The following is a 27,073-nucleotide window of genomic DNA, read 5'->3' as shown; positions in this document are numbered from 1 at the left end:
TGAGGCGGATGACCACATGCACGACAGGTTCCACTACTGTTCATTAAAAACTGTCAAATCTGACACCTCAGTGGGCACAGGTGCATCGAACCTGCACAGCAGAAAACTGCAAAAAACAAAACTTTATTTTCCCGCATTTCCCCCACTCTGATGTTTGATGTGAACATTAAACGTAACTGCATCTGATCAACTGAGTGTTGTGTGAGTACACGGATATACACTCCTCTAATAATCTGCCTCGGTGTATTGTACCTTCATTTCTGATTCAGATTAGATCCATCCCAATCAATCCCAAGGCTTGCAACGAATAAGAACAGATGTCTTTTGCTGTATTAACTCTCCCTTTGGGTTTCAGGGAATAAACTGTACAAGGCACCTGCTTTTCATGCCACATCCTTCGGAATGCGCGGTTTGATTATCTGCACCACGTGACCAGACGGTGCGCGTGACGTGGTGCAGCTGATAACATCTCGGAGCGGAAAGCCGAGGCTCGGTGTCTGTAATATGGAAAGACTCCGGTATCTAAACGTGTAGCCGAGTTGTTGCCTCTGTTTGCGTGCTCTCGAGCGTTTCGGGCCCATAGTGAGTGTGAGTGTGTGTGTGTGGGGGGAGCGGCATCGCGGATGCGCGCGCTGTAAACCGCAGCAGTGAGATGTTCCGCGCGCGCTGCTGAAGGTCTCAGCTTTCACGCGCCTTTTCACACTGCGGACCCTCATGTCTGCATGTCATTGCAGTCGGTTTCGCCCGGGTTTCTTCTTCTGATGCTCCGAACACTCGGGTGCTTTCATGTAGCATAGAAACGGAAGTGGCAGTTTGACCGGAAAGTCTCTTTAATTTCCTTCACAGCGCGCGCGGTCGATCATTCGCAGACTCAATCAGACGGTTTTAATGAGGACTCGTTATTAAAGAGGATTGTCCCCCTGCACCTAGTCTACAAGGAGGAGACATCTTGCACTGTGGACCTGGACGGAAACCGGTAAGAAAACAGGCACTTATGTCTTCTCGATTACTGTCTTCTCAGCTGCTCGAAAGAAGTGAGCTTTATAAACACACACACACACACGCACACACACACACACTCAAAAAATGCGAGATGTTAATCTGTTTTGCATTATTATTAGTAATTATTGCACAATTACACCTGCAGCCAGAGATCTCTTACCACCATGACTCAATGCTTAAAGCTCTGGGTCCGAAGCCCCAGCTGTGTTGGGCCCTTGAGCAAGGCCCTTAACCCTCTCTGCTCCAGGAGCTCATGATCACAGCTGACCCTGCACTCTGACATGTGATATTTCACTGTGCTGTCATGTGTAATCCATGTGACACCTTCATCTTCTTCACTTTGAATTCTCACTGCATGTGCTGTTTTTTATTTATAATCATTAAAAAAAAATGTAGCGAACAGCGAAGGTGCACTGCACTGTATCTGTACGTCTTTTGCATTTAATCTGACTAGACATACGGATTTATAGCCAGTCAACATTTCATATACAGGCAGAACGCTTTGAAGGAAAATTCCCTCGATAACTCTATATGTAGAGATATTTGGCGGACGCCCTTATGCAGAGCGGCTTACGTTTATCTCATTCATACCACCGAGCGGTTGAGGGTTAAGGGCCTTGCTCAAGGGCCCAACAGTAGCAGCTCGGCGGTGCTGGGATTTAAAATCATGACCTTCCAGTCAGAAGTCTTAAACAATGTCTTAAACACTGAGCTACCACCACCGTGCTTCGCTCTGTATCGAGGTATCGAGGTTTCTGCTTACAAGTTTGCATTTGTATAGCTGGTGACATTAAAAGGCACAGCAAGAGAAATGCTAGTCCGTTTGGATCGTCCTCTTGGAAGATTTATCGTAAACAATATACAGACATGTATATGTTTTTCCATTCTCCATGTTTTTTTGTTATTTTTTAAAAAACTTGATATGTATCCCAAGAACATTATATATATATATCACATTTAGGAATCATGTTTTTATGCGGCATCATTATTACTGCATCACGTAATGATAACTATATGGAAATATTTCAGTTTTTCGTATCGCATCACTTCATCACGTCACCTCTCGTAAGCGCACGGTCGTCTCCTGTCACTGACCTCAGACCTTCACACCAGGGTTTATAATCCAGTCGGTACGTACAGAAGTACAAACCCAACAAAATGAAGTCATTCACTTCCTAGAATTTATCGTATCGCACGTCGTCGCAGTCTGGGGAAAGGCAGCTCGTGTGTCCAGGCAACAAAAGAATGTGACAATCTGTGCCTTTGAGTCCTGCTCTAAAAATAAGAGACGTGGAAAAGTCCTGAAGGTCATTTTGCTGCTGTGTGTGTGTGTGTGTGTGTGTGTGTGTGTGTGGCACAGCATAGCATGAAGACTGTATCCACACCGATTGTCTGGAGGGTTTAAATATACCCGAACCCACACCTCTGATCTAACCACGCCGACCGATCTCATTACGCATGTCTCATTTTCCAGCCTTGCAATCTCAGCATGTCTGAGATTCAACCAAATAGGCAGTGCACGGCTCAGGACGTAATCAGCATTAGCAATTTTCATTCGCTTTCAAGCTTAGTGCGTACCGGTCCATGAGATTCAATCCACATCTTGCTAGTCGCTCCAGTCTGCGGCTTGCCTTGTCGTCTAATATCCTGTATCCTGTATAATGTCATTAACATCACATTTGCAGTTCATTTTATTTTAACCTTGCCTGTCATTACTTAATGCTTAGTTAACTAACCCTAACCCTAACCCTTACAAGCTCTCAGGAAAGATGCTCGTGGTGAGACGGCCACTTAAAAACATTAGACAGTTATCTAAGCCAAGGCCTGTTTCCAAGCTATGATTTCCTTATGATCAGAATACGGGTGAGGAGACATGCGTGCGTTTTTTAAAATCGGTACGTATTTTCCTTTCCCTTGCTCATTTATGTCATTTAGTGTAATGTTGCCTGTGGTATTTAGAAAGATTAAGAGATGCACTTAAGAGATGCAAGCAGCTGTGTGCCCGACGGTGACCACCATGCAAGAGACAGCTTAATGTCACCGGCAGCTAGTTGAAGGACCTGTCAGAGAAACACTGGACTGCGCACGCCATCAGATAAACAGTGAACCCTAGAGGAAGAAAAAATCTGATAGATTTTGCATTTTGCTGTAGACTTTTTAAAAAATTTTTTTTTTTAGAATTGTTGTGTTTTACACTCGGGTAATACTGACAGTATGTGAAATTTTTGAAGCGGAATGGGTGTGCGTGTATGGAGTGGAGGGGGGTGATGTTTCTCGCAAAGCTTTAATGATGCGTGACTGTGTCAAAACAATCAAGAGCGGTTATCAGATTCCTGACGACACCAATGACATCCATGGCCGGGAGTCTGCGAGCACATAATAAGCACTGCTCTCTGGGTAAATAGGATGGTACGGGTGTGGTCCCTTGTGGATTAGAGAGAGAGAGAGAGAGAGAGAGAGAGAGAGAGAGACTAGACATCATGACCAGCTGTGAGATTGTGTATGCAGACGCCGGCAGTTAATACTCTCCTCTAAGCGAGTTCAGCTGTCCTCTGATGTATGTTGGCTGACAGGGGAGACTCAGCTACATGGGAATTGGCTAGACATAATGTACGATTTGTGACGAACTATTCTGAGCAAAGGTCGCTGCTGTGGGTTCTGGCACACTGTAAGTAGAGATCAAAAGTGACCTAGACTGCCTCTGATATGTTTTACAAAAGGATTTATTTGAGTAGCTCATAGTGCAGGCTGTCAGGATGACAATTGCTTATATGTTGTTAAGCTTGAAGGACCCCTATGATGAGATGTTTGGTGGATTGGGTGTGGTGATGGAATTTATTGTTTTGTATTGAACCGTCCCGGTGTTCTGAGTGCACGATGCAGCCCTCGTGGTTCATCAGGGATTGCTAATGTATCAACATTTTGCGGTTGGCCACAAACTCGCTAAAAATGGCATAATGAGAAGGCAGCTGTAATTTGACTAGTAAGAATGATTAGCATGAGGTCGTCGATATCACAAGCGGTTTTTGTCGGTGAGATCCTTAGGAACTCTGCTGCGTTGGTGGTCTGTTTGTTTTGGGTTCAGTATCAGACCCGTTGTAGCAGTCGACTGTTAAGGGCCATGCTCAAGGACAGTTTCTGATCCCCTGGGAACAATAAATGGCTGAAGGCTGAGTATACGGAGGAAAAAGTGTCAGTCCACGGCAGTGGATGAACAGCGGAGGGCATTTTGTGCATGCTTATTCCCTGATCGGTACAGAGATCATTTACTTTGTCTGCAACTGCTGTCACTAAGAAACCCTGGTTAATTCTTTCCACTTCACCTTAAGTTCATTGATGATAACTGGAGGTTAGACTCTGATCCCAGGCTTTAAAAAAATGGGCTGGTTCTATCTAATCCCATTTCATTATATGACAAAATGCGTTGTATGAGCGAATGATAAGGTGCAACGGTAGCAAGGGAAAGCTCTCTTAAATGACACGAGGAAGAATCCAAGATCCAAGACTCCCTCCCCTCTGGTTTCAACCTCATGGCCTCCAGGATTCTCTCTTGGGTGGCGAAAAAACCTGCTGCATCCATTTTACGGTCTTGCGTTCTGTCAGGGTTCGGAGGCGGACACGGATGCAAATGCAGATTGGATTAAATGAAACAAACAAAACACCAAACAGTAACTATGGACCTGGTGGCAAAACTCTAAGGCAAAGAATAACCATAAAACAAAGACCATAATCACAAATGTACTCTTCGGAGAAGCTTGGTCAACGTATCTACTCTCTGGAAAGTTCATACGGAAGGCAGTTTTAGAAAATCGTGTTTGTTCAGCTGCATTAAACACATCCTACTGAAAAACTGTCCTCAGGGGCCGACGGTGACGTGTGTAGCATTTATTAACAGCTATTTGCTTCCAATAACTTAATAACAAAACTGGGCTAACAGAGGACAAAAAGAGGAAAGACACCGTACAAGGCTACCCTACCCTACCCATAATGCAGTTTCAACAAATCTTAACCCTTTCCCCTCTAACATCCGCTACATGTTACACTCGTACCTCTGCTGCCACTCCTAACATGTTCGTAACTATATTATACACGATGGCTATCAAATGCTAGAAGAACTCGACTTTGTTTGGCCATAACTAAATAAAAATAACATCTCCGATATCTCTGTTTCAGCTCAGAACAACAACATGATAAATACTGACATCATTTCTCAAGCTGTATACGAACAGATTTATTCTTAAATAGCTCGCACGAGCCTTTACGCAAGAAATTTGGTAGGCTTGAAAATCCACGTCAGAAGACTAACTAATGTAAACCTCGACTCGATCGACTTCTGATCACATCATCTGTACGGTTTACTGCACTTATATGGAAAACACTGTCGAGTTGAAATGACTCATTTTTTTTTTACGCTTACCTTATCCAGAGTCTCTACCAAAAACACATCCTATGAAAATGCTAGTTCACCAGGTCAGGGATTAAGAGAACATTTTATAAAAACCAGCGGCTTTCTATTATTCTCTTTAATTAAAGAATATAAATAAACCCAAACAAAGTAAGCCAACACAAACCCATAACTAACATAACAAATAAAAGCTCAATTATAACAAAAGAAATGGCACTGTATATTTAGCGCTCTCTTATTATTATTATTATTATTATTATTATTATTATAATTAATACTATATTAATATATTATTCAATATAGTTTTTTTATTGGCATGGAAGTGAGTCAAAATAACTCCCACTTTTGTCCTGCAGCCTTTACCCTGATGGTTCATTTCGTGCTCACAGCTGTCTGTGCACTTATGGAGTTTTGTAGGCGTCACTAAATGCAAATGAGCTGTTTCAGCTTTGCATTTCATAGATGATCAACATACACATGTGAGTATGAAAAAAAATAAGTAAAAGTTTCCGAAACTTGTCAACCCAGCGGAAAATTTGAGTTCGGTTTGGCTTAGGCAAACATTTGCACACAACTTTACTAAAAACGAAAAGATTGATTGATTTAATGAAAGACTGAGGCCCGACGTTCCAAGAGATTTTATGAAAAAGTCGTTTTGAAAAATATCTTTCTAAGAAAAAGAACAATCGGGGGATTTGAACTTTTTTGTTTCCTTTTGTTTTTGCTATAAATGCACACTAGGATGTCCAAAGAGTCTTTATGCAGGGATTTTGTAAGAAATTTTTAACCACTGGCTCGTGTGTTTTTGAAATCATCGATGAAATACTGTGAAATCAAAGATATTTTTCTATCAGTAGGAAAATTTCAGACTCAGACTTCGGTTTGCTGCTAGGTTGGGGAACGTGATATCGAGCTGAGTAAAGTGACTCTCTGGTGTCTCGGTGTCGGAGGTGTTAGAACTTGTTCCATAGTGGCCACTTCTGTTTAATATGTTCCCTTGAACAGCCAACGCTGACAGATGTGTTACATTAATGGTTGGCTTGCCATCTTCAGTGTGGATTTACAGTGTGAGTGTAAAGGTTACAGAGTATTTATTAGCACAGTCAGGCATAAAGACAAGGTCAGTCGGGCGTTGGCCTAAACGCAGCAAGTAATAGCCCTGGTAAGCAGAATCTAGGTTCAAGCATAGCCTAGTTTACCAACAAACAGTAATCAGAGAAGGCTCAGACTGGTATGGTAAGACTTCGAGTATAAATAAGCCCACATTTGCTGATGTTTGTGTGCTGGTGGTTAGCAGGGAGTCGGCTGAGTGCTGATTGTAAGGTGTGGGTGAAGGAATGGCTGGAGGTATGACATCTTATCTCACTAACTCTGAAGTTACAAACTGTTCAGCAAATGGTTTTCTCAGTGGTGCTTTTGTACTTTGGTGTCTGTTCTGTTTCTGTATGTGGAAGTTGGTGTACTGAATTAGTATTCATCCGCTTCATGGTTGTGTTGTGTCATAAAGCAGCTTTAAGCCATTAGCATCGAGCATGTGTAGCATCCATAAATAACCGCGAGCTTCATTTAGCCCTATGTGGGCTTGATGTGGAGTATTGTTGAGGGTCATTCACTTCCACCATTATCTGTGTGGACAGCAGCTCCTGGCCTGTCAGAATTGCGGCGTAATCGAATGCCACAGAGGAGATGGATGTTTTGGATTAAAAAAAAAAAATTTTTTTCATGGCAATCACTGTTATATGGTAAATGTTAGCTTGGGCTTGAGAGATTGTGAACAGTGGCATTGTATTCTAGCCTTTATTTGTGTTACTGAATGAGGAAAATGGAAATCTCTGTAATATCTCCGTTAGTCATTCGGTTTCCATTATTTTTTCATCTAATGTCCCATTAGATCGCACAGTTCTGAATAGTCCCTTGGTTGAGGTCAGTGAAGAGAAGAGAAATGTCCCAATAGTACTACTTAAGTGTAGAACCTTTTAAACTACATCTTTTAAATCTTTTTTATTAACTTTCCCTACATCCCCTCACACAGGATTAGTGAGATTCATGCTGTTTATGAGAAATTTTCCATTACAAAATTCTGTCTTTAGTCTGGCGTTATCGTAAGCAGTAATACTGATCGAATGCTTCTTCTTTTATGGAACAGAAACATATTGGAACGCATTGGAAAACACTGTGAAATAATATTTCCCTATAAGGGAGTTAACGATACACAAAATTTGAATTCGATATAATGTCATATGGTGGTGTCTCGATACGATCCATTTTCACCTCTATGGAAGTTCAGTGACTGAAACTCGATGAGGATGCTGGGTTCGAGTGATCCGTTCAGATTCATAGCAGTATATAACAAAACAAAAGCTGCACATTAGAATGTAACAAAGCGTCGGTTAAACGGGGCCAGCTTTCACTGGTGTGACTCACAATGGGGGGCGTGTCTGAAGCGCAGACTTGTTTCTTGTTTTTGTTGTTGTTCTTCCCCAATACTTGCATTGGGGAAATAAAAGACTAGACTAATATGCCACTAGCCATATTTAGTGTGTCTCGTAGTGCATGTATCAGTGATCCTTCCCCAAATATTAAACGATTCCCGGGGACGCAAAATGAAAAATGGATGCTTCTTGCATACCTTTTGATTGTTGTTCTATTGTATTTTCAAATTCGTCCGATTAGACGCCATGTTGTGAATGGAGCTTGATCATATTACCAATGTGACGCAAATATCAGAGTTTGTAGGAAACACAACCTGCTAGAAACTTAGTCCTCCTTTGGTCATTTTCTTGCCGTCTGGATGCGAGAGTTTCCTGACTAAAGAGGTGTGTATAAAAATGATTACAGATGTCCCTGTGATGAACTAATCCAATCCAAATACAGCTATAGTCACATAGCTCTCTGCAGCCGTAGAGGTGTTTTTGTGTGCTGTATTAGCTGTATGTTTGTAGTATTAGCACCAGTCTACGTATAGTATATATATATATATATATAAATATTATGTGACGGCCACTAACTGGCTGTCAGTGTTCTAATTTATCAGTAATCTGAAGTGCTCCCAGACAGCAGACCTTAAAGATTTGGCGGGAATCTTCCAGCTCCTGCAGAATGTCGGCCCTAGTACACAAGAAGTGTCTGCTTGCATGTTGCTTGGTGAAAAATTGTGTACTTAGGAGAAGTGTTTTTTTTTTGGTTGTTTTGTTTTTTAACCATCGGAGCCTCTCAAAGAGGAAGATCTCCATGTAGAGATATTCGATATCAAATGTTTGGCTATATGAAATGTGCTCAAAGCGCAGAATTTTATTTTATTAGTCTCAGTTTATTTTCACATGCAAAATGAATGCTAAATGTAATTAGTTCATGCAATTTATGAAGTATATTGTATGTGAAAATGCCCCAATGTTGATCTGTCACTTAATATGAAAAAATGTCACTTAATGTATTGATAAAATAAAAACAGAAACGTTTTTTTTCAAAGCCACACGATCTAATTTCCATGGAAACGTAACGTAATTTAGCAAAAGTTTACTGTTACAAGTGAGAAACCTAATCTAAGAGACTCAACAAAGCAACAAAGTAAACATCATATTTTCATATTTAATATTCTCTGAATGTCCTTACTCTAGAGTTTATGTCTAATGTGTCTTGAAGTAGACCTTTAAAAAATTTAAAATTCATGTTAAATTCAAATATTAGAAGTTCTGTGTTAAGGCTAATGTAGCAGACCAAGCCATTTGTTATTTATATAAAAAAAAAAAAACGGAATATTTTTTTACTGCACAATGTCCTTATTAACCGCTCAGAGTGTAGATTCCTAATGTTTCACTGGCCAATGAAAGACGATATCGAATAGTAAACACAAGCTAAAATCATAGGTCTTGATTTGTCAAGATTTCCTACTACTGATAATGATTATTCATTTTCTTTCCATAACCAGGGTTGAGAAATGTTTGACTTGCAGTACCTGAGACAAAGCAGAGAAATAGTCATTTCTAGACAAATCAGGTATGTTTTCTCGCGCTGCTGCCACATGACTGGATAATTGCACACAACGAAATTAGGCGTTCCTAATAAAGTGGTCAGTGAGTGTATATGCGTGTGTTTTTGCATCCCGTTTTGCCTAGCGCTTCACAACACAGGTGTGCAGCCTACATTTATCGTTAGCAGAGTGTTAAAATGGAGAACTTTGCCAGGTACGTTAAGACAAGATTAAAACAGAGCAGACAGTCAAGAGGCATTAACGGAGCATTCATGGACCCTAATAAACAGCACAGATGAGGCCTGCAGTTGTTCTTTCTCTAAGACTTCTTCAGCCACAGGGGATGTGATTAGATTTATGTAGTCAGTTAGTCTGATCCAGTAATTAGATTGGACAAGAGAGCTGATATTTAGTATAACGGCACTGGTGCATTTCACGTTTGAGTTTGTATCACTCCACCTGGCCGTGTTCACTAGAGTGAATTTCAATTCCAGCAATAGTTTGTTGAAAATGAAAATGTTACTACTCTACTATGGGCTTCAGTCATTCACGCTGTGCGTTGGCATGGCAACACGCTAAGCTCTATCCAGCTGTAGCTTCTTTGGGAACTATTTTTGTTGACGGAGCAAAACTAAACAAAATTTGGCCATATTAGTCATATTGCGTCTGAAATGCCAGTTTTTATTTTTTATTTTTATTACAGCCGTGCTGATGTTCAGTGCGGTACTCTTGCTTGGGCAATATTGCTTAAATAGATATTAGGCAAAAGTAGCTCCTCTGGAGGCACGATTCAGAGGATACAGATAGACCTTGTTGTGATGATCTTCTTCATTCACTCCTAGTCATGTTCAGACTTGTAGGGTTTCCTATCAAGATACTGAGCTAATCCTAAGCAGCGCATCTATGTATTACAGACAGTAATGGAGCAGCACAGCCAGAGGAATCCTGATGTCCAGTCATCTTCAGGAGAACTGAAAGCATCTACAAAGGACTCTACTCTTGTTCCAGTCTCAGAGAGCTGTTCCGCTTCACCAAGCACACCAGCTGTAGCTCTGACTAGGCCAAGGAGGCCCCAGAGAACCCCCCGGATAGAAGGATCCACTGACATATCAAATCCTGAGGTCCCAGACTGTCCTGAATCGAACCAGGACAAAGACGACCCTTCTGCTCCCAACAAGGCCAGCCAACGGTCAGGTCCAGCCCAGCAGCTCCATGATGACAAACCCTGTAGACCATCCACTCTGGCTGGACATACTGCGTCAGCGAGGAGCCACATCTCCATGAGAGCAGCCTCGCTTCCTCAGGCACCATCCTACAACCCGTCACTCACAGATCCCTCCGTTCACCCTCAGAGGGCGCTCTCTGTAGCCGGAACAGCGGATACAAAGCCTCAGTCTGACGAGGATTTCAGGTAAGCCACATTCAGCTGTAATCAACACATTAATGGTATCCCGTTCTCGCCATGTCCACATGGTGTTCCTCTCGCAAACATGCCACGAATGAGGGTGTGAATGTGTGTTAAAATGGTGCCCTGTCATGGACTGGCATCCCAAGCAGCACAGGGGGAATCGACGCACTATTAGGCAGGTGGTTTTAATGTTGTGGCTGATCAGTGCATATTGTCCTAATTAATCTGTATCAGTACCATTAATGACTCATTTTACTTTGATCTCCATTAATAGACTTTATATCAGATACACCGTGCCAACTATGCATTACAACCTGCTTCATTACTATCTTGCAATTTTGCACTATTTCTAGAACACTGTATCTGTTGTAGTTTCATGTTCATGAGCTCACACAGACTGCTCAGAATATAATATCAGTGTTTCTGGTTCGACCTTTATTTTTCAACGTCCATTAATTCACAGCATCCCACTATTAGCTGTAGAGTCAGCCTCCTGCAAACCAGAATGTGTCTCGGAGGAGCCCTGCAGATAATAGGAGATATTTATGGATCCTTCCATTTGTCTGTGCCTCTCCTCCGTCTGCACACGACTCACCTCCTCCCCTCCTTTCTTTCCTGCTCTCCGCTTGAGTGTTTGAGGACGAGAGGACTTCTCTAGCCGCTGATGAATGATTATGGTTAATGGACTGAGAGCATGCAGCGGGAAATAATGGAACAAAATGATAGACTATCAAAAGGGAAACTTGATCACCTCTGGAGCATTAACTGAAGGCAGGGATCTAGTGATGGAATTCGGAAATAGAGGAAACGTATAAAGTTCACACACTCAGACACACACACCTCCAATTATCTATCATGTAGATGCCCTTTATTGTTGAACAGCTTGCTGTGATGTACTCTGATCTCTCACTTTGCCCACAGAGTGCACATAATCACATGGAACGTGGGCTCAGCCATGCCCCCAGATGACATCACTTCCTTGTTGGGGCTGAACGTAGGCGATGGAAATACAGACATGTATATTGTAGGGTAAGAGCTGCTCTGCCGGCTATTTTGAACATGCATTGGCGTTGGCTTGGGCATTGGCGTGGTAAAGGTGAATAAGCAAAAAGCACGAGACACGATGCAAATAAAGAGGATGAACTGTTTTGTTTATGACATGATTCATTGTCTTGTATAAGGTTTCCTGTTGTGTGTCATAACTTGCAGTGTGGTTAATATATTTTATACACTCTTTATGCTTTACTTAACTCTCTCTCATCCCTCCCTCTGTTCCTTATACCAGATTACAGGAAGTGAACTCCATGATCAATAAACGACTGAAGGATGCCCTTTTCACCGACCAGTGGAGCGAAGTCTGCATGGACACACTCAGCCGCTTTGGCTACGTGTTGGTCAGCAACACACACACACACACACACACACGCACGCGCGCAGGCTACACTGTATAGCTATGGCTCTTACTGCTGTTTGCACGTCGATATAATTTGCTAAGTTTATACGTTAATGGACGACTTTTTGACCAAAACATAAAAGCAAAGCAAGGCAAGGGTTCGGGTTAGGGGTCGAGTCATCGCTGGGAAGGAAATTTGAGAGAATACAGTTGATCGGTGTAAATTGTTAGTATTTTGTCTCCTGGGAGACGTGTAACTATCTTATTTAGCGTCTGAAGGGCGGTACTAAATGAAAAAAATCATGTCTTTAAGCAAAATAATAACATTTTACACTGATCATCCTGTTCAAAAGTTTACACCCCCCTGGCTCTTAATGTATCGTGTTGCCTTCTTGAGCATCAGTGAATGTTTACACCTTTTGTAATAGTCGTGTACGAGTCCCTCAGTCGTCCTCAGTGTGAATAGATGGATCTGGACATCGTATAGCCGCTGTTGGAAAGGGGTCAAATATGCAGAAGATGCTGGAAAAGTAAAGAATGTGCAGGACCTGGAGGATTTTTCTGAAGAACAGTGGGCAGTTTAACTGCTCAGGACAAACAAGGGACTCGTGAGCAACTCTCACAAAACATGAGGTAATTACCTCATGTCCTGAATCGAACCAGGAGAAAGACGACCCTTCTGCTCCCAACAAGGCCAGCCAACGGTCAGGTCCAGCCCAGCAGCTCCATGATGACAAACCCTGTAGACCATCCACTCTGGCTGGACATTAGTTCAGTATTAATAATCAAGCGTATGTAAACTTTTGAACGGGGTAATTTTTATAAATTCAGCTATCATCTTGTCTTGTGGACTATATGTAAACATCGGTTATGTGAAATAGCTTATTCAGGGTGGTATTAAATAAACAACAACATGGGATTTTTATGATCCGTTAACAATCTTAAAATTTAGCAGATTCTGCAAGGGGTATGCAAACTTTTGGACACAACTGTATATGTTTCTAACATTAGGTTTTGGATTAATCCTACACTTAAAACAGGGTTCAGTAATGTTTTCTTAATGCTTTTTTTTTGGGACAAATTTCCGTATTAATCCGTCTTTAGTTCAGTGGCTTTGTGTGTGCTCACACATGCGCATATTCTTTGAGGATATGGTAATGTCGGAATGGACTTTGATCTTTGAATGGTCGCGCTTCAAAAGAAATTCAGTTTATTGCGCCACAGAGACGGTTACGCAACCTGATAATGCACAGTTATCGATTCATTTTTCTCTTTCATTTGCCTTCAGCGAAAGCATTTCTTCGTCTCAGTGTATGTGTGTACGTGTGTGCGTGCTTTTATTTCAAACGTTGTAGTTTCACACGCCGTAGTTTTCGTGTACCATCAAGCCTTTAGACAAGATGTCGATTCGAGATGGTTTGATGGGACTCTTATTCTAAAACAGGGTCTGTCTCTGGCATGTTTATGAATAGGCTAGAAATAGGCAACATTTGCATTTACAGGCTTTCGGCTGCATATTTACTTATGGAAATCAGCCTGGAAGGAAAGTAAGTCACGGCTGGGCGATGCGTGGAGCTTTTTAGGTTCTGTACAACAATAGTAGGAGGAAAGGAAAGGAGGAAATCTATTGTATGAGAACTTTATTAGGCACATTTCAAAACCATAATAGGTGCGCTTTAAAGGCAGGTGCGCTTGGAAAGTGAAGCAGTTAATCCTGTAATATATCTAAAAGCTCTTGAGGGAGTGCGAGTATAATTTGTATGAAACATTTGTTGTGTGGTAGAAGTGCCTAATAATTAGAAGTAATTAGTGTGATCGAGTGGCAGGAATCAGAGTGTGAGGATTTCTTTTCTTTCCAAGTGACAGCAAAGAGAGCATGGGAAATGCACCAAGGTGGAAGTAAACAAGGCCGATAGAATTAAAGCGAGGATCTAGTTCACATGAGACGAGGATTACCTGAACCGGATAAAATCTGGAAACAACAAGGCCGAACAGAAACAGAACATTAGCGCTAGATTCATTAGAATCGAGTACTAATGCTATCTGTTACACATTTAGAGCATTTTGGTTCTGATGCAAAACTACTTACAGAGGTGATTTGTAATCTCCATTGAAAAGAATATATAAATATATCTTTTCACACTAGTGCAAATAAGGGCAAGAACCAGGCAAGACTCATATGCTGCGTCCCAATTCGCCTACCATTCGGATGTCCTAAATAGTATCCGAGAAGAGAATTAGTGTGTCTCAAATCGTAGTACCCAGAGGTACCCGTATGATCTCACTATTTCCGGTAGGTTTTTGAAGCGTGGATGCTTTTTCAGCTAAAATTGCCCACAATGAAGGAGGAGGAGTTTTGTGACGGTTTGCTTCACCGAATTCAACCTGCAAACACGGGCTGCGTCCGAAATCGCGCACTACCCTACTACACGGGGTGGTAATATCCGAGTCCCCGGCTGTATACCTATAATTTCCTTCGTAGAATTGACTTCAGTACAACGAATCAGCATGTAAACCAGTGTTCCAGTCAAGCAAGGTGCTCATTTCGAGCAGAGTTATTGCATCTTAAGAGAAATACGGCAGATCTCATGATGCACAGCAAACCTGAATATTTATTCTTTCCGATCAGTGAATGAAAATTGGCTTCCTGTCTAAACACGGTACATTTTCCGTCATTTTCTCTGTTCCCAGGTGACATCACAGAGAATGCAGGGTGTATTGCTGCTGGTGTTTGCGAAGTACTACCACCTGCCTTTTATCAGAGGCATACAGACTGAAAACACACGCACTGGGCTGGGGGGAATCTGGGTAAGTCATGAATAAGTTCTAATATTATTAATAATATTGCCGTGATAAATGGAAATGTTCCTTGCCCTATGGATTGCACTTGGATTGCTCATGATCAGATACAGCACGAGGCATGCCACGTCTGCTGTAGCTAATAACTGTATGCTATTCCTTAATGGCTTAAAACGTTCTGTTCTTATGTAGACTCCATCTATCATGTGATTGGATGTTAGATAGCAGTAATGAATGTCGTTTTAGATTAAGGTCATATGTTTTTTTTTTCCTGTCTTTGCCACAGCTTTTATGTTCTTTACTCTGTCCTGTTCGAAACATTTCATGCTCTCCCTTCCAGGGAAACAAGGGCGGAGTGAGCGCTCGGATGTGTGTGTTCGGCCACGCGATATGCTTCCTGAACTGCCACCTGCCGGCACACATGGAGAACACGGAGAAGCGCATGGAGGATTTTGAGAGCATTCTGCAGCAGCAACAGTTTGAAGGTCAAGCCGCTATGGGAGTCCTGGATCATGAGTGAGACACACACACACACACACACACACACACACACAAACCCACTCACATACACACACACACATAGTCCAAAAGGTTAAACGATTCAATCTTAATTGTGCTCTACATTGTACATTTGAGAAAAGTAAATCCAACAGCGTCAGTATGAACGTGTAAACATTATTTGGATTTATCTTTAAGGTTATTTAAACTTTTTTTAAGGAGTGAATTTTTCTGAGGATGAAAATTTATATAATTAAAAAAAAAAAATTCCCTTATTTTCAGTGTTGTTTTCTGGTTTGGGGATCTGAACTTCCGTATTGAAGACTTGGAGATGCATGCGGTTAAGGCAGCTATTGATAATAACAAACTTTCCATGCTGTGGGAAAAAGACCAGGTAAGAGACATTCAAGTAAAATTGCTTGCTTTTCTCCTTTCTTCATAGTCTTGTGTCCCACAGCATGATGGAGCTGACCCAACTGTTTTAAAGTGAAATTACGGTTGTAACACAATTCGTTCATTCGTTCATCTGCAGTAAGCACTTTATCCCGGTCAAGGTCTTTTTATCCTAGGAGCACCAGGTATGTGAGCACTGTGTATCAGAAAACAGGCCTACAGAAGGCTTCACAACGACCTGAGCTCATGTATTAGTGTAAGAGCTGCCAACATCACCTCGTCACAAGATATAGCCTAAATATGACTCGAGCATTTTTTAAAATTGATATGTACCACTCAACAACTAGTAGCCTAATCCAAGCAAAACTTTCTGCTGGAACACTTTATTTGAAGGGTACTGACATATGAACTTCATAACACATTCATAACCATTACATTAAGCTTTTAGAGGCTTTATGAAAGGCTTATGTCAAAACTCATCAGGTGACATTACAGGTTTTATGCAATATGTCACATAGGAGTGGAGAGAAAAGGGCTCCAGTTCATAAAAACCTTCACAAACATTACACAAATCTATTACTAAGCAGCAGCATTAGACAATTTATTTTTAAAAAAATAATATCTTTGTCAAATCTTGTCAGGTGACATTGAAGTTTTATGCAATATCTCAGACTAGGAGTGGAGACAAAAGGCCGCTCATGACTGGATGTGTTCAAATAAGTATACGTCAGCTGACCTGTTTGGAACGGTTTACTTAATTTCTGTATAATTTTCCGTTATGAACTTAAGAAGCATAAATGCCAGTGTTACGAATGATTTTGATGCCGTTAAACTACAACCTCAATTCCGAAAAAAGTTGGGACAGTATGGGAAATGCTAATAAAAACAAAGAGGAGTGAGTTGTAAATGTGCTTTGACTTGTAATTAAACGTTTAAAGACAAGGTATGTTTTTATCTAATCCACTGCAAAGTTTTTTTTGGGGGTAAATGTTTATTTTGAAATTGATGCACGCAACACGTTCCTAAAAAGTTGGGCAGTTTAGGACTAAGAGCGATGTGACAAGTTGAAATAAGAAGGTGATGTGAAACAAGATTAGAAATTTCTCCCTCTGAAAGTTTGTTAAACACATAGAGCTAGACAGGCTAGTCTGCTTTCCGGAGATCTTCGTCCTTTGTCCTAAAGCCATTGAAGCCACTTTACCAATCAGTCATTTTGTTTATCAAAGCTTCAACATCTGTCCTGGAAAACGTTCACTGCTGATACATACAATTAATACATTTGAAAATTGTTTATGAATGTTTTTTATGGATGTTTTTATGAACTGGGGCCCTTTTCTCTCCACTCCAATGTGACATATTGCATAAAACCTGTAATGTCACCTGACGGGTTTTGACTTAAGCAGTTCATAAAGCATCTGACACTGTTTTAAAATTTTGTATATATATATATATATATATATATATATATATATATATATATATATATATATATATAAAAGCTTAATGTAACGGTTATGAGTGTGTTATGAAGTTCATATGTAAGAGCCCTTCAAATAAAGTGTTATAAAAAAAAACTTCAACACACCATTGCTCACTTTTTTTTTAATGTGGAAAGTTGTTACTATAGAAACTGCTGTGGTATAAAGATGCTTTTGAAATTTGCCTAATAGTATAATCTTTAGCAGCGCACAGCTTGAAAGGCAGTGCATTACTTAATACGAAATAGTCTGTAATGACAGAGAACATAAAAGAAAAGTCACTTCTTGATTTAGGTAAATGTTTTGTGGCAATTTATGCCCATTACTGCTACTATATAATGGATATAAAAAGTCTGCACACCCCTGTAAAATGACAGGTTTATATGATGTAAAAAAAAAAAAGAAGAAGAAGAAAGAAATCAAGATAAATCATGTCAGGTCTTTTTTCCGTCCTCAAAGTGAAATCACATCATAAAAAAATAAAGTGAAAAATAAATCAAACATTTTAGGCAAAAAAGAAAAAATAAAAAAGTTTGAATAACCTAGTTGCGTAAGTGTGCACACCCCTAAACTAATACATTGCTAAAGCACCTTTTGGTTTTATTATACCACTCAGTCTTTCTGGGTAAGAGTGTATCAGCGTGGCACATCTTGACTTGGCAATATTTTTCTTACAAAAACATTCTATACTCATCAGACTGTGAGGGTATGTCCTGTGCACAGCCCACTTCAGGTCACCCCATAGATTTTTAGTTGGATTCAGGTCTGGCCTCTAGCTACGTCATTTAAAAACACCGGTCGTCTTTTGGTTAAGTCATTCCTTTGTTGATTTGGATTTATGCTTTGGGTCATTGTCGTGCTGAAAAGTGAAATTCCTTTTCTTCTTCAGCTTAATAGCAGACAGCTGAAGGTTTTGCACTAAAATCGACTGGTATTTGTAGCTATTCATGATTCCCTCCACCTTCATAAAAGCCCCAGTTCTGACTGAAAAGAAGCAGCCCCTAAAGCACGGTGCTGCCACCACCATGCTTCACCGTGAGTGTGCTGTTCTTTTGTTGATATGCACCCAACATACATTTTGAAATTATGAAATTATAATACCTTTTGGAATTGGTCTTATCAGACCATAACACATGTTGCCACATGGTTTAGGGTGATTTAGTTGGGCTTGGATGTTTTTTGTGAGAAAGGGCTTCAGTCTTGTCACCCTACCCCATAGCCCAGACATGTGAAGAATACGAGAGACTGCAGTCACATGCAGAGAGTAATCAGTACTTGTCAGATATTCCGGCAGCTCCTTTAATGTTGCTGTAGGTCTCCTGGTAATCTCCCTGGTAAGTGTTTGTCTTGTCCTTTTGTAAATTTTGGAGGGACGTCCTGTTCTTGGTGATGTCACTGTGGTGCCAAATTTTCAGCGCTTGTTGATGACCTTCACTGTGTTCCATGGTACATTTAAAGTTTTGGACATTCTTTTCTAACTCTCTCCTGATCAATAAATTTTGACAAGTGAGATACCGTACATGCTTTGTCAGCTTTTTGCAGACCACGGCTTCAGCAGTCAGATGAAACCAAGAAGATGTCGAGATAAGAAAATCCTACAGAAACAGCTGGTCTTTATTTGGAGTTAATCAGAATAATCTAATTGATGACAACTACGATAATTACTTTTGAACTTGAGATGAAATGTGATTGGTTTATTCTGAACACAGCCACATCACCAGTTATAAAAGGGTGTGCTTAAATGATTCTCATTGTTTTTCATACACAGTGTAAATGCTTAATATCACCGTAGCAACATGTGCATATCGATGTTTCCATTTTTATCTTGTTTATCTTGTTTACGTCTTATAGTTGAACATGGCCAAAGACACTGAGACTGTACTGGAAGGCTTCCAGGAAGGACCTCTCAAATTCCCTCCTACATACAAGTTTGATGTGGGAACTAACACCTATGATACCAGGTACAGATGAACAAATCTGAGCAGGTGTAACTCGGTTGTCTAAATTAGGACAAATTATGAGCGAGCTAAACGAATTAAAACCTATACAGCTGAAGCAACACTGAACTTTTCAGGGAATTATGTGTTGAACTGACTAACCTCAGTGTTGTACAGTATTCCCATCTGCACGGAAATGTACCTCAGGCTTAGTTTTTTAAAAGTTAGTTTTACTTTAAAAAAGTACAGCGTCTTTGTACATCTTATGCGTCAGTAGCCCTGGTTAGTTTATCCTGGTTTGGAAATGAAACAATGGAACAATCAGAAAATTTGTCCTTCCCAAAATCAGTTTAAGCCCAGATCGCACCTGCAAGCTCTTGACTCATCCCAGGACTTTTATTTACAATATGTTCATGTTGATAGGCTGAACAGCCTATCAAACCCAATAAATATAGTATAGTATTGAGCTGTAGAAGAGAAATGATTTATCTGGTGTCACCCAGAATAGGATGCCGGCTTTCCTTTTGAATCTGGTCCCCCTCAAGGTTTCTTCCTCACGTGGTCTCGGGGAATTTGTCACTGTCACTTCTGACTTGCTCATAAGAGATCTGAATCCACCTCCAGTCTATTCTTAACCGTCTCATTCACCGTCTATTCTTAAAAGCGCTACACAAACAAAATTGATTTGAACAGAACAGAGATGTGCGCTACTGTTTTAGATTATTTCGTTTTGCAGTTCTACAGTAGGCGTTTTTTTTTGTTTGTTTTTTAATAAGGTACTCTCCTAAACAAACAAAAAAAACCTGTCCAAACCTGCTTGTTATCTACACATCCTTTGTTTGATGGACAGGCTTCAAATATCTGAGAACCTTCCATCTGACTGCCATCACCGCACAGACCAACGGTGACAGACACGTTTGTCGGGTTTCGTCGGATGAGTGCGTTAACCCTGTCGCTGTCTGTTTTCACCGACTGGACATGTTCATTCAGCGTCTGTCAGGTCGTTTAAAGTCTGAACAGTGCGTATGATTTTCCAACAAACTCTGACGTGATCTGACCTGGTCACGAACTGTTGCCATGACGATGAGGCAAGTGTCCCTGCAAACTCCATAGAAACGAAAGCCTGTGCACTAGGTGCTAGGCTCACATACTTCTAAATAGACTGTTTCCATGCATTTTTCTCTTGCGTGTGAGGGATAATTACTTATTAGAGAAAAAAGTTGGATTTATCATAAAACTCGCCTCGGGTGTTATCACTGTGTGCAAGACCAATAAAATATCAAACTTTTTGGCTATCTAACATGAGACTAGGCTAGTTTTTATGTTGCTATCCAAGGGGAGGCACAACTAAGCTATCACTGTATGGGTTTAGCTGCTACAGTGCCATGCAAAGTACATTATCTGTCCTTATGCTCTGCTCCATGTTCACATAAACTGGAACTCATGTAGACATTTACACACCTTGGTTTCCTACGAGAGGATGTTAGTGTTTCGGTTTCAACCCAGTATGTTCATTTTTCTCTCACACCGACAGTGTGAGCTAGTGTTTGACACAATTGAGACCTGTCAGCCAGTAAGACGAGTATTTCCACGTATTTTCTTGTAAACGCTGTCTGATTGGTCGTGCCTCGGGGCTACAGCCCTGAGTGCCCAGGCCAGGTTACGCCCCTGGACAAACCGAGCAAAATTTTGCAAAAGCACATCCTCAGTCTGCAGTTCTGTGTATAAATGTAAGTAAGCACCCTGTCTCTCACGTCACAACAACCAAAGGCTTCACCCACAACCGCTTAGGTGTCACTCTTTGTCACTTACGTGTCACTAGCAATATTAACATTTTGATGTCGGGTAGTGGTTGCTAGATGGTTAAGGCTCCGAGTTACTGATCGGAAGGTCGGGAGTTCAAGCCCCAGAACTGCCAAGCTGCCACTGTTGGGCCCTTGAGCAAGGCCTTTAATGCTCTCTGCTCCAGGAGCGCTCTATCATGGCTGACCCTGCGCTCTCACCCCAACTTCCTGGTATGCTGGGGTATGTGAAGAAAAGAGCTTCACTATGCTGTAATGTATAGACCAATAAAGACTCATCATTATTAAAAGGATCATCCATTTTTAAACCAGCCCGACTGTCCGTAAACGAAGTTTGTTGTTGTGCAGTGTGAACCGGGCTTAAGGAAACGTTTTTAGAAGTTTGCTTTGGGCTTGACTCTGAAGAAGCACATCAGACACATGTGCGGAATATCAAATGAACCATCTTTTTTTTTTTTTTTACGCATTTGCTTACATATCTTAGTCATTTTTCCTGAAATCATCTTCTCATGAGTCCATCGTTCATATTCACTTCCCAGTGGGAAAAAGCGTAAGCCAGCATGGACCGATCGCATTCTGTGGCGGATGAGGCCAATGGCTCTAGCTAGCAATGTGTCCAGGCGTAGCTCGGTGTCAGGCCTCACCACCGGCACTCGAGTTACACAGCACTTCTACCGCAGTCACATGGAGTACACTGTCAGCGACCACAAGCCCGTCTCCTCCATCTTCACCCTGCAGGTAAAGCCATGGCTGAGGTCGATAGGGAAAGCTGGGGTTGTTTCTATCAGAACTGTGTATCACTGTAATATACACTGGTCTCCACAGTTCCCATATAAGGTGGACATCCCTTTGGTAACACTCATTGTAGAGGATGAATGGAGGGACGTGACTGATGCCATGGCCAAATTTAAGGTGGTGCACGGTTACTCCAGAAGTTCCTGGGACTGGATTGGACTTTACAAGGTACTTTGTCTCAGTAGGAAATTATTTCACTATGTTTATATTAGCTTACGAATAAAAATGAGTTTTTCCATGTTTTTACACCTTTTTTGAAGCTGCCTGAAGACAAATGTATCTGGGAAATGTGCTATATAAATTGAGCTGAATTGGAAGGTTGAGTATGTGACTAGGCTGGCACACATGGATCCACTATGTGATACTATTATCTTGAGAATGTTTTCTTAGCTTCAAACAAGATCTTTTCTATTTAGATGTCAGAGACAACACATGGGAAGGCAAAACGAAGAACATGGACAGTTAACATTAACAGTTGAATTATGGTAAACTGGGAATGTGGCAAACTGGCCAAATGCCTTTGTATTGTAATGTGCACTTCTCATACGATGAACAAACAATGAAAAGTGCAATGTAAGCAGAGCAAAATGAATTCATCAGCATTTTATAAATGCGTTGCTTTTCACACAATCCATTTCTTCCAGGTTGGATTTAAACATCATAAAGACTATGTGAGTTACACTTGGGCTAAACAGGAGGAATCAGATTACCTGAGACAGGAGCACCATGTAAGACAAGCAACAATAAACACATACCAGTGTGGAGTAGATCTTCCTTTCAGTGGAAAGATTATTTCGGAATAAAGATGCGGCAATAACCGATCGGGCGTTTTTAAATTCTCGCCTGTGCAGGTCACCTTTGCAGAGGAGGAGTTACCAAAGGAGTCTGGTGACTACATTTTGGGTTACTTTAGCAACAATATGAACTCTATTGTGGGCGTTACTGAGCCATTCCAGGTACGTTATAGCATTTTATAGCATTTTAAATCTGGTTACCCTTAAAAATTAAAAAGGAAAAGAAATTTGCATGTAAAGGTTGTATTCTGACTCCAGTGCAGGAGCATTGTGGGCATTCTGACAGCCAGTACAGGTCGTTGCTGACCTAATTGATTAGGCTTATGTCTGTTGTGCTATGGCATGCAGGCAGCTATCTCAAAAAAACTATTTTAGTCGAAACCAACTTTTTTTTCCTTTTTTGGCTGTTTGCTAGATTGAGGCAGGTTTTTCCAGACTGCTCACACACATAAACAAAAAAATAAACGTTTACGGACACCTGACGATCACACGCACGCGCACACACGTGCTTGTTGAACATGCCATTCCAGTGGCTGTTCTAATAAGCTCCACACTTCTGAGAAGGTTTTCCACTAGATTTTGGAGCGTAGCTGTGGGGATTTGTGATCATTCATGATGTTGGGTGAGGAGTTCTCGGGTGCAGTCGGTGTTCCAGTTCATCCCAAAGGTGTTCAGTGGGATTGAGGTGCAGGACACTCAACCTTGAGGTTCTTCCAGTCCAACCTTGGCACACCATGTCTTCATGGAGCTCACTTTGTCATGCTGGAGAACAGGTCTGGGCTTCTGAGTTCCATTGAAGAGAAATTGTAATGTTACAGCAGACAAAGACGTTCTATACAGTTGTGTGCTTCAGACTTTGTGGGGAAGAACCACATATATGGGTGTGATGATCAGGTGTCTACACACTTTCGGTCAAATTTGATAATTAAATGTCGACTCGTTTAGTTTCTATTCAATTACTGACTTTGTTTCATAATCTCACATGACAATAGTATACATTTAATTTATACTATTCATACCACTATTCATTTAAGTGATGGAGTCATGCTGGTAAATGTAAAATCACCTTGAGTTGTTTGACTAGACATTTAAAGTAACCTGGATGACTGAAAACCCTCACAGACAAACCTTACAGTGGCGTTTATAATTTGCCCTTTTAATGCTTCTGCAGATCCAGTTGCCCTCGTCCAGCGCGGCTGGTCTCAGTCCCTCCGACAGCTCAGATTTTACCTCTGAGGATGAGGTCAAGAAGGGCAGCAGCAGCAGTAGCCGCAGCGCCACGCCCACCGAGCAAGAGGGAACCACCCACAAACCCCTTTCAGGACACGACTCATCCCATTCCACTTCCAGCTCAAAGGCTGGCAGCCCCGTTAAAACGACTGACTCCACAGATGATCGAGACTCAAACTCAGGGAAAAACCGCGGAAAGCCACAGGTGCCCTAAACGAGCACAATGAGACGCTGGAGCGGGCATGAGGATGTAGCGCAGGAGCTTAAGGATTCTCACTTGTGCTTTTGCTGTCTCGTGACGTTGTTTGTTACTTGGAGTCTTACATGTGGAAGGACAGAGTTACAGCGGTGGACTGAATTAAAGTCTTTGTCTTTTTTTCCGCAGTTCATGTCAGACGTCATTCTCCAACTTTCCTTTCCCCCTATTTTAATCAGCTACAAACAGAATGGTTCAATTCTGGGATTTTAAGAAAGAGCAAAGCACAATAGTTCGATTAAAATATTTTTTAAATAATACATAATGAGGATTTAGCCTTTGGTGTTTTCCAATGTATATAATGCCTTTTAAACTCAATCAGGACACTCTGCAGTGGTGTTTGTTGAGGGCATCGCAGGTCTTTCCTAAATCTCTGTGAAACTGCCAGGTTTTCAGGTTTCTTTTGCTGATTAAAATGCCTTTGCTGACCGCCGCACTAACGATAAGAGTGATTTGGTGGTAGCACACGTCAGCCGGTTCTATTTTCTCTCATTAATCTGCCAGGACTCATCCGGGGCATTCGTTTCTTGTATTGACGAGAAGTTAGACGTTTACTATCAGTGTAGGGACCTGCGCTTTCATCCGCTAAGCTCCATACGCTGTATGTCAGGAGAGGCCGATCCATTGTAGCAGCCGTGTATTGCTAGCAGAACATGATTAAATGTTAAGTGTTACACAGGTCCGTCTGCGCACCCGTCGACTCTCCCACGTGAATTTCACATCGCTGGAGTCATATCGTCCGTTCCTTGCTTTGCTGTGGTAGTGTTCTTCTTACAGTTGAGGTCTTGAAAGGCAAACCTTGACAGAAATCTCCGAGGTCATGTTCTTCCACGTCTTTTAAGAATCCAATGCTAAACGAAATGTGCACGCGCTGCGTAAGCCTAGTATAGACTGTGCAAAAGGGAACCATGTTGAGAAAGAAAAGAAAAAACTTTTTTCTTTAACCGTGACCGTGACTGGGGAAAAAAACAAACGCGTTAGCAAGAACTTATTCATACTTTGTGAATAAATCATACAACAATATTCAAGTTAATCTAGTTAGATGTGTGGAAGAACGTCACATAAACGTTTTTGTGCCTGGTTAGATTTGATCTTAAGTGTCACGCAGTACTACATCACTGCTGTAACTGTAACTGTGGAGATTCTGTGATTGTGTCATCTGGTATTTTCTAGGATTTGTCCTGTGTGGTGAAGATCTCTCTCTAAATCTCTCTCAATCTCTCTCTCTCTTTCTCTCTCTCTCTCGCTAGTTCCACTGATTAGCAGTTCCGGTAGCTGTAGTCCAGTATCTGGTGAATCTCAGTGCACCGTTTAGGACCAGGAGTACTATTTTACACAGCGTGCTATGTAAGTGTAAGACCGTGTATATGTACTTACGCGTTTGTATGTGTGTGACTGTACTGTATGTCATGCAAACATATTGTGCTGTGAAAAAGCAGAATTCAAAGCTGCGTGAAATTCTAAACGACCCTTAAACTTTAAGGTTAGATAAAAGGACGAGGTTGGACGTGTTTTATGTAGTTTCGCGCTTTTTATATTTTTCCATGTAGAACTACTATAAAAAAAAAGAATATATTTGAAAAAGCATATTAATCAGAGCCATCCTCACAGAACAGTGACATGTTGTAGTTAGATGTATCAGACCTATTTGAGGTAATGATCCATATTACACCTAAGTGTAATATCACCCAATATCAAGTGGGCTGGACCAACAAAAAACAAAACACTTTAATAGATCAATAACAAACGAGCAGAATGAATTCTTTTGGAAGGAGACATGGTGACGGCGTCAAATTTTTTAGCTTGCTGAGAATTATATCGTTTAGCAAATTTTGCCGGTCGCTGATTTTATGGCCCTGATCTTATTCCTGTGTGGTAACGGTGCTCGTCAGATTTACTCAGATTAACATCATATTTGTAGTTTTATAAAACTCTTACAATCATCCTCCTGGGAGCAGCGAAACATTACGGGCTGGAAATATTTTTTTACTGACGGGCGTAAAAGAAACAGTGCTGTCTCCTAAACAACGCGGGTGTGATGTTTCTGCTATTGAACGCTTGACCACAGCTTATGAAAACAGGATATACTTTTTACAGCCTGTATTTATTGAATTATTACTGAGCTGAGAGTTATTTATATGCACTTATGCTTCTCAGTTCTTTCTTTCATTCATTCTTTCTTTCTTACATGACAGAATCAATCTCTTAGGGTCTATTTCACCTACAGTCCTCAGTATTGTGGTTAGAGAGCTTTGGGTCAGGATTATGAATTAAGGGTCAGGTTTAGATCTTGTTTGTGTCTGTAGAATAGCTGGGACTCATCCCTGAGAGGGAAATTGTTTATGTATATGGGTAGAACTGACAATCATTGCCAAAAAAAAAGAAAAAGAAACTATTGTGTTTATATAACGTGATATTGTATGTATATGTGTATTAATTGATATTTTTACGGCATTATATATACTATATGCAGAATGCCATTCTGCTGGCCAGGGTCTTGAAGGCATTATAAATAGGCAGGTTTTCATTTAAATTACAAAATCACAAATGCTTTATTTGAATGAGGGTGAGTCAAAGGAAAGCGAATGAATAAATAAATTAATATATAAATAAGCAGGTTCAATTCTAATTTCTGTTGTACTTTTAAGAGTTTCATATGACTCACCCTTGCATTTCGTTTTTTTTTTTTGCATATCTAATTGTATATCTGACCTGATGTATTTTGTTAAATCAGATCCGATTTATTCTGTAATGTATTATATAATTGATTATTTTATTTCAGATTTTATTGAAGTGTAGTACTTTATAGATTAGTGTATTTCATTGATGAAGGTTCATCTGTGATGGAAGCCACGTGGCCGATGTTGTCGAACACTAGTGTCCATAAGAAAATAAATCCTTGTCAATGTGAAA

General features: G+C 40.8%; 1 protein-coding gene across 4 annotated transcripts; it reads left to right on the top strand.

Annotated features, from left to right (window-relative positions):
- The first annotated feature begins 472 nt into the window (after positions 1-472).
- inpp5jb (inositol polyphosphate-5-phosphatase Jb) lies at positions 473-27,073 on the top strand. Of its 4 annotated transcripts, XM_017452222.3 has the most exons (14): positions 473-976; positions 9,336-9,403; positions 10,292-10,788; positions 11,707-11,814; positions 12,071-12,179; positions 14,870-14,986; positions 15,318-15,493; positions 15,758-15,869; positions 19,198-19,307; positions 21,625-21,823; positions 21,911-22,048; positions 22,525-22,608; positions 22,732-22,836; positions 23,846-27,073. In XM_017452222.3, the coding sequence occupies exons 3-14, from the start codon at positions 10,298-10,300 to the stop codon at positions 24,116-24,118; spliced, it is 2,022 nt and encodes a 673-aa protein (XP_017307711.1). In that variant the 5' UTR covers positions 473-976; positions 9,336-9,403; positions 10,292-10,297; the 3' UTR covers positions 24,119-27,073. The 4 variants fall into 4 exon arrangements, with proteins under 4 accessions (XP_017307711.1, XP_017307708.1, XP_017307710.1 ...); XM_017452219.3 differs by lacking the exon at positions 9,336-9,403; XM_017452221.3 differs by lacking the exons at positions 473-976; positions 9,336-9,403 and adding an exon at positions 3,435-3,670.

This window comes from Ictalurus punctatus, chromosome 22 (assembly GCF_001660625.3).
Source record: "Ictalurus punctatus breed USDA103 chromosome 22, Coco_2.0, whole genome shotgun sequence".
NCBI classification, from domain to species: domain Eukaryota; kingdom Metazoa; phylum Chordata; class Actinopteri; order Siluriformes; family Ictaluridae; genus Ictalurus; species Ictalurus punctatus.
The sequence above is the reverse complement of the archived record's forward strand: the minus strand, read 5'-3'. Positions and strand labels throughout refer to the sequence as shown.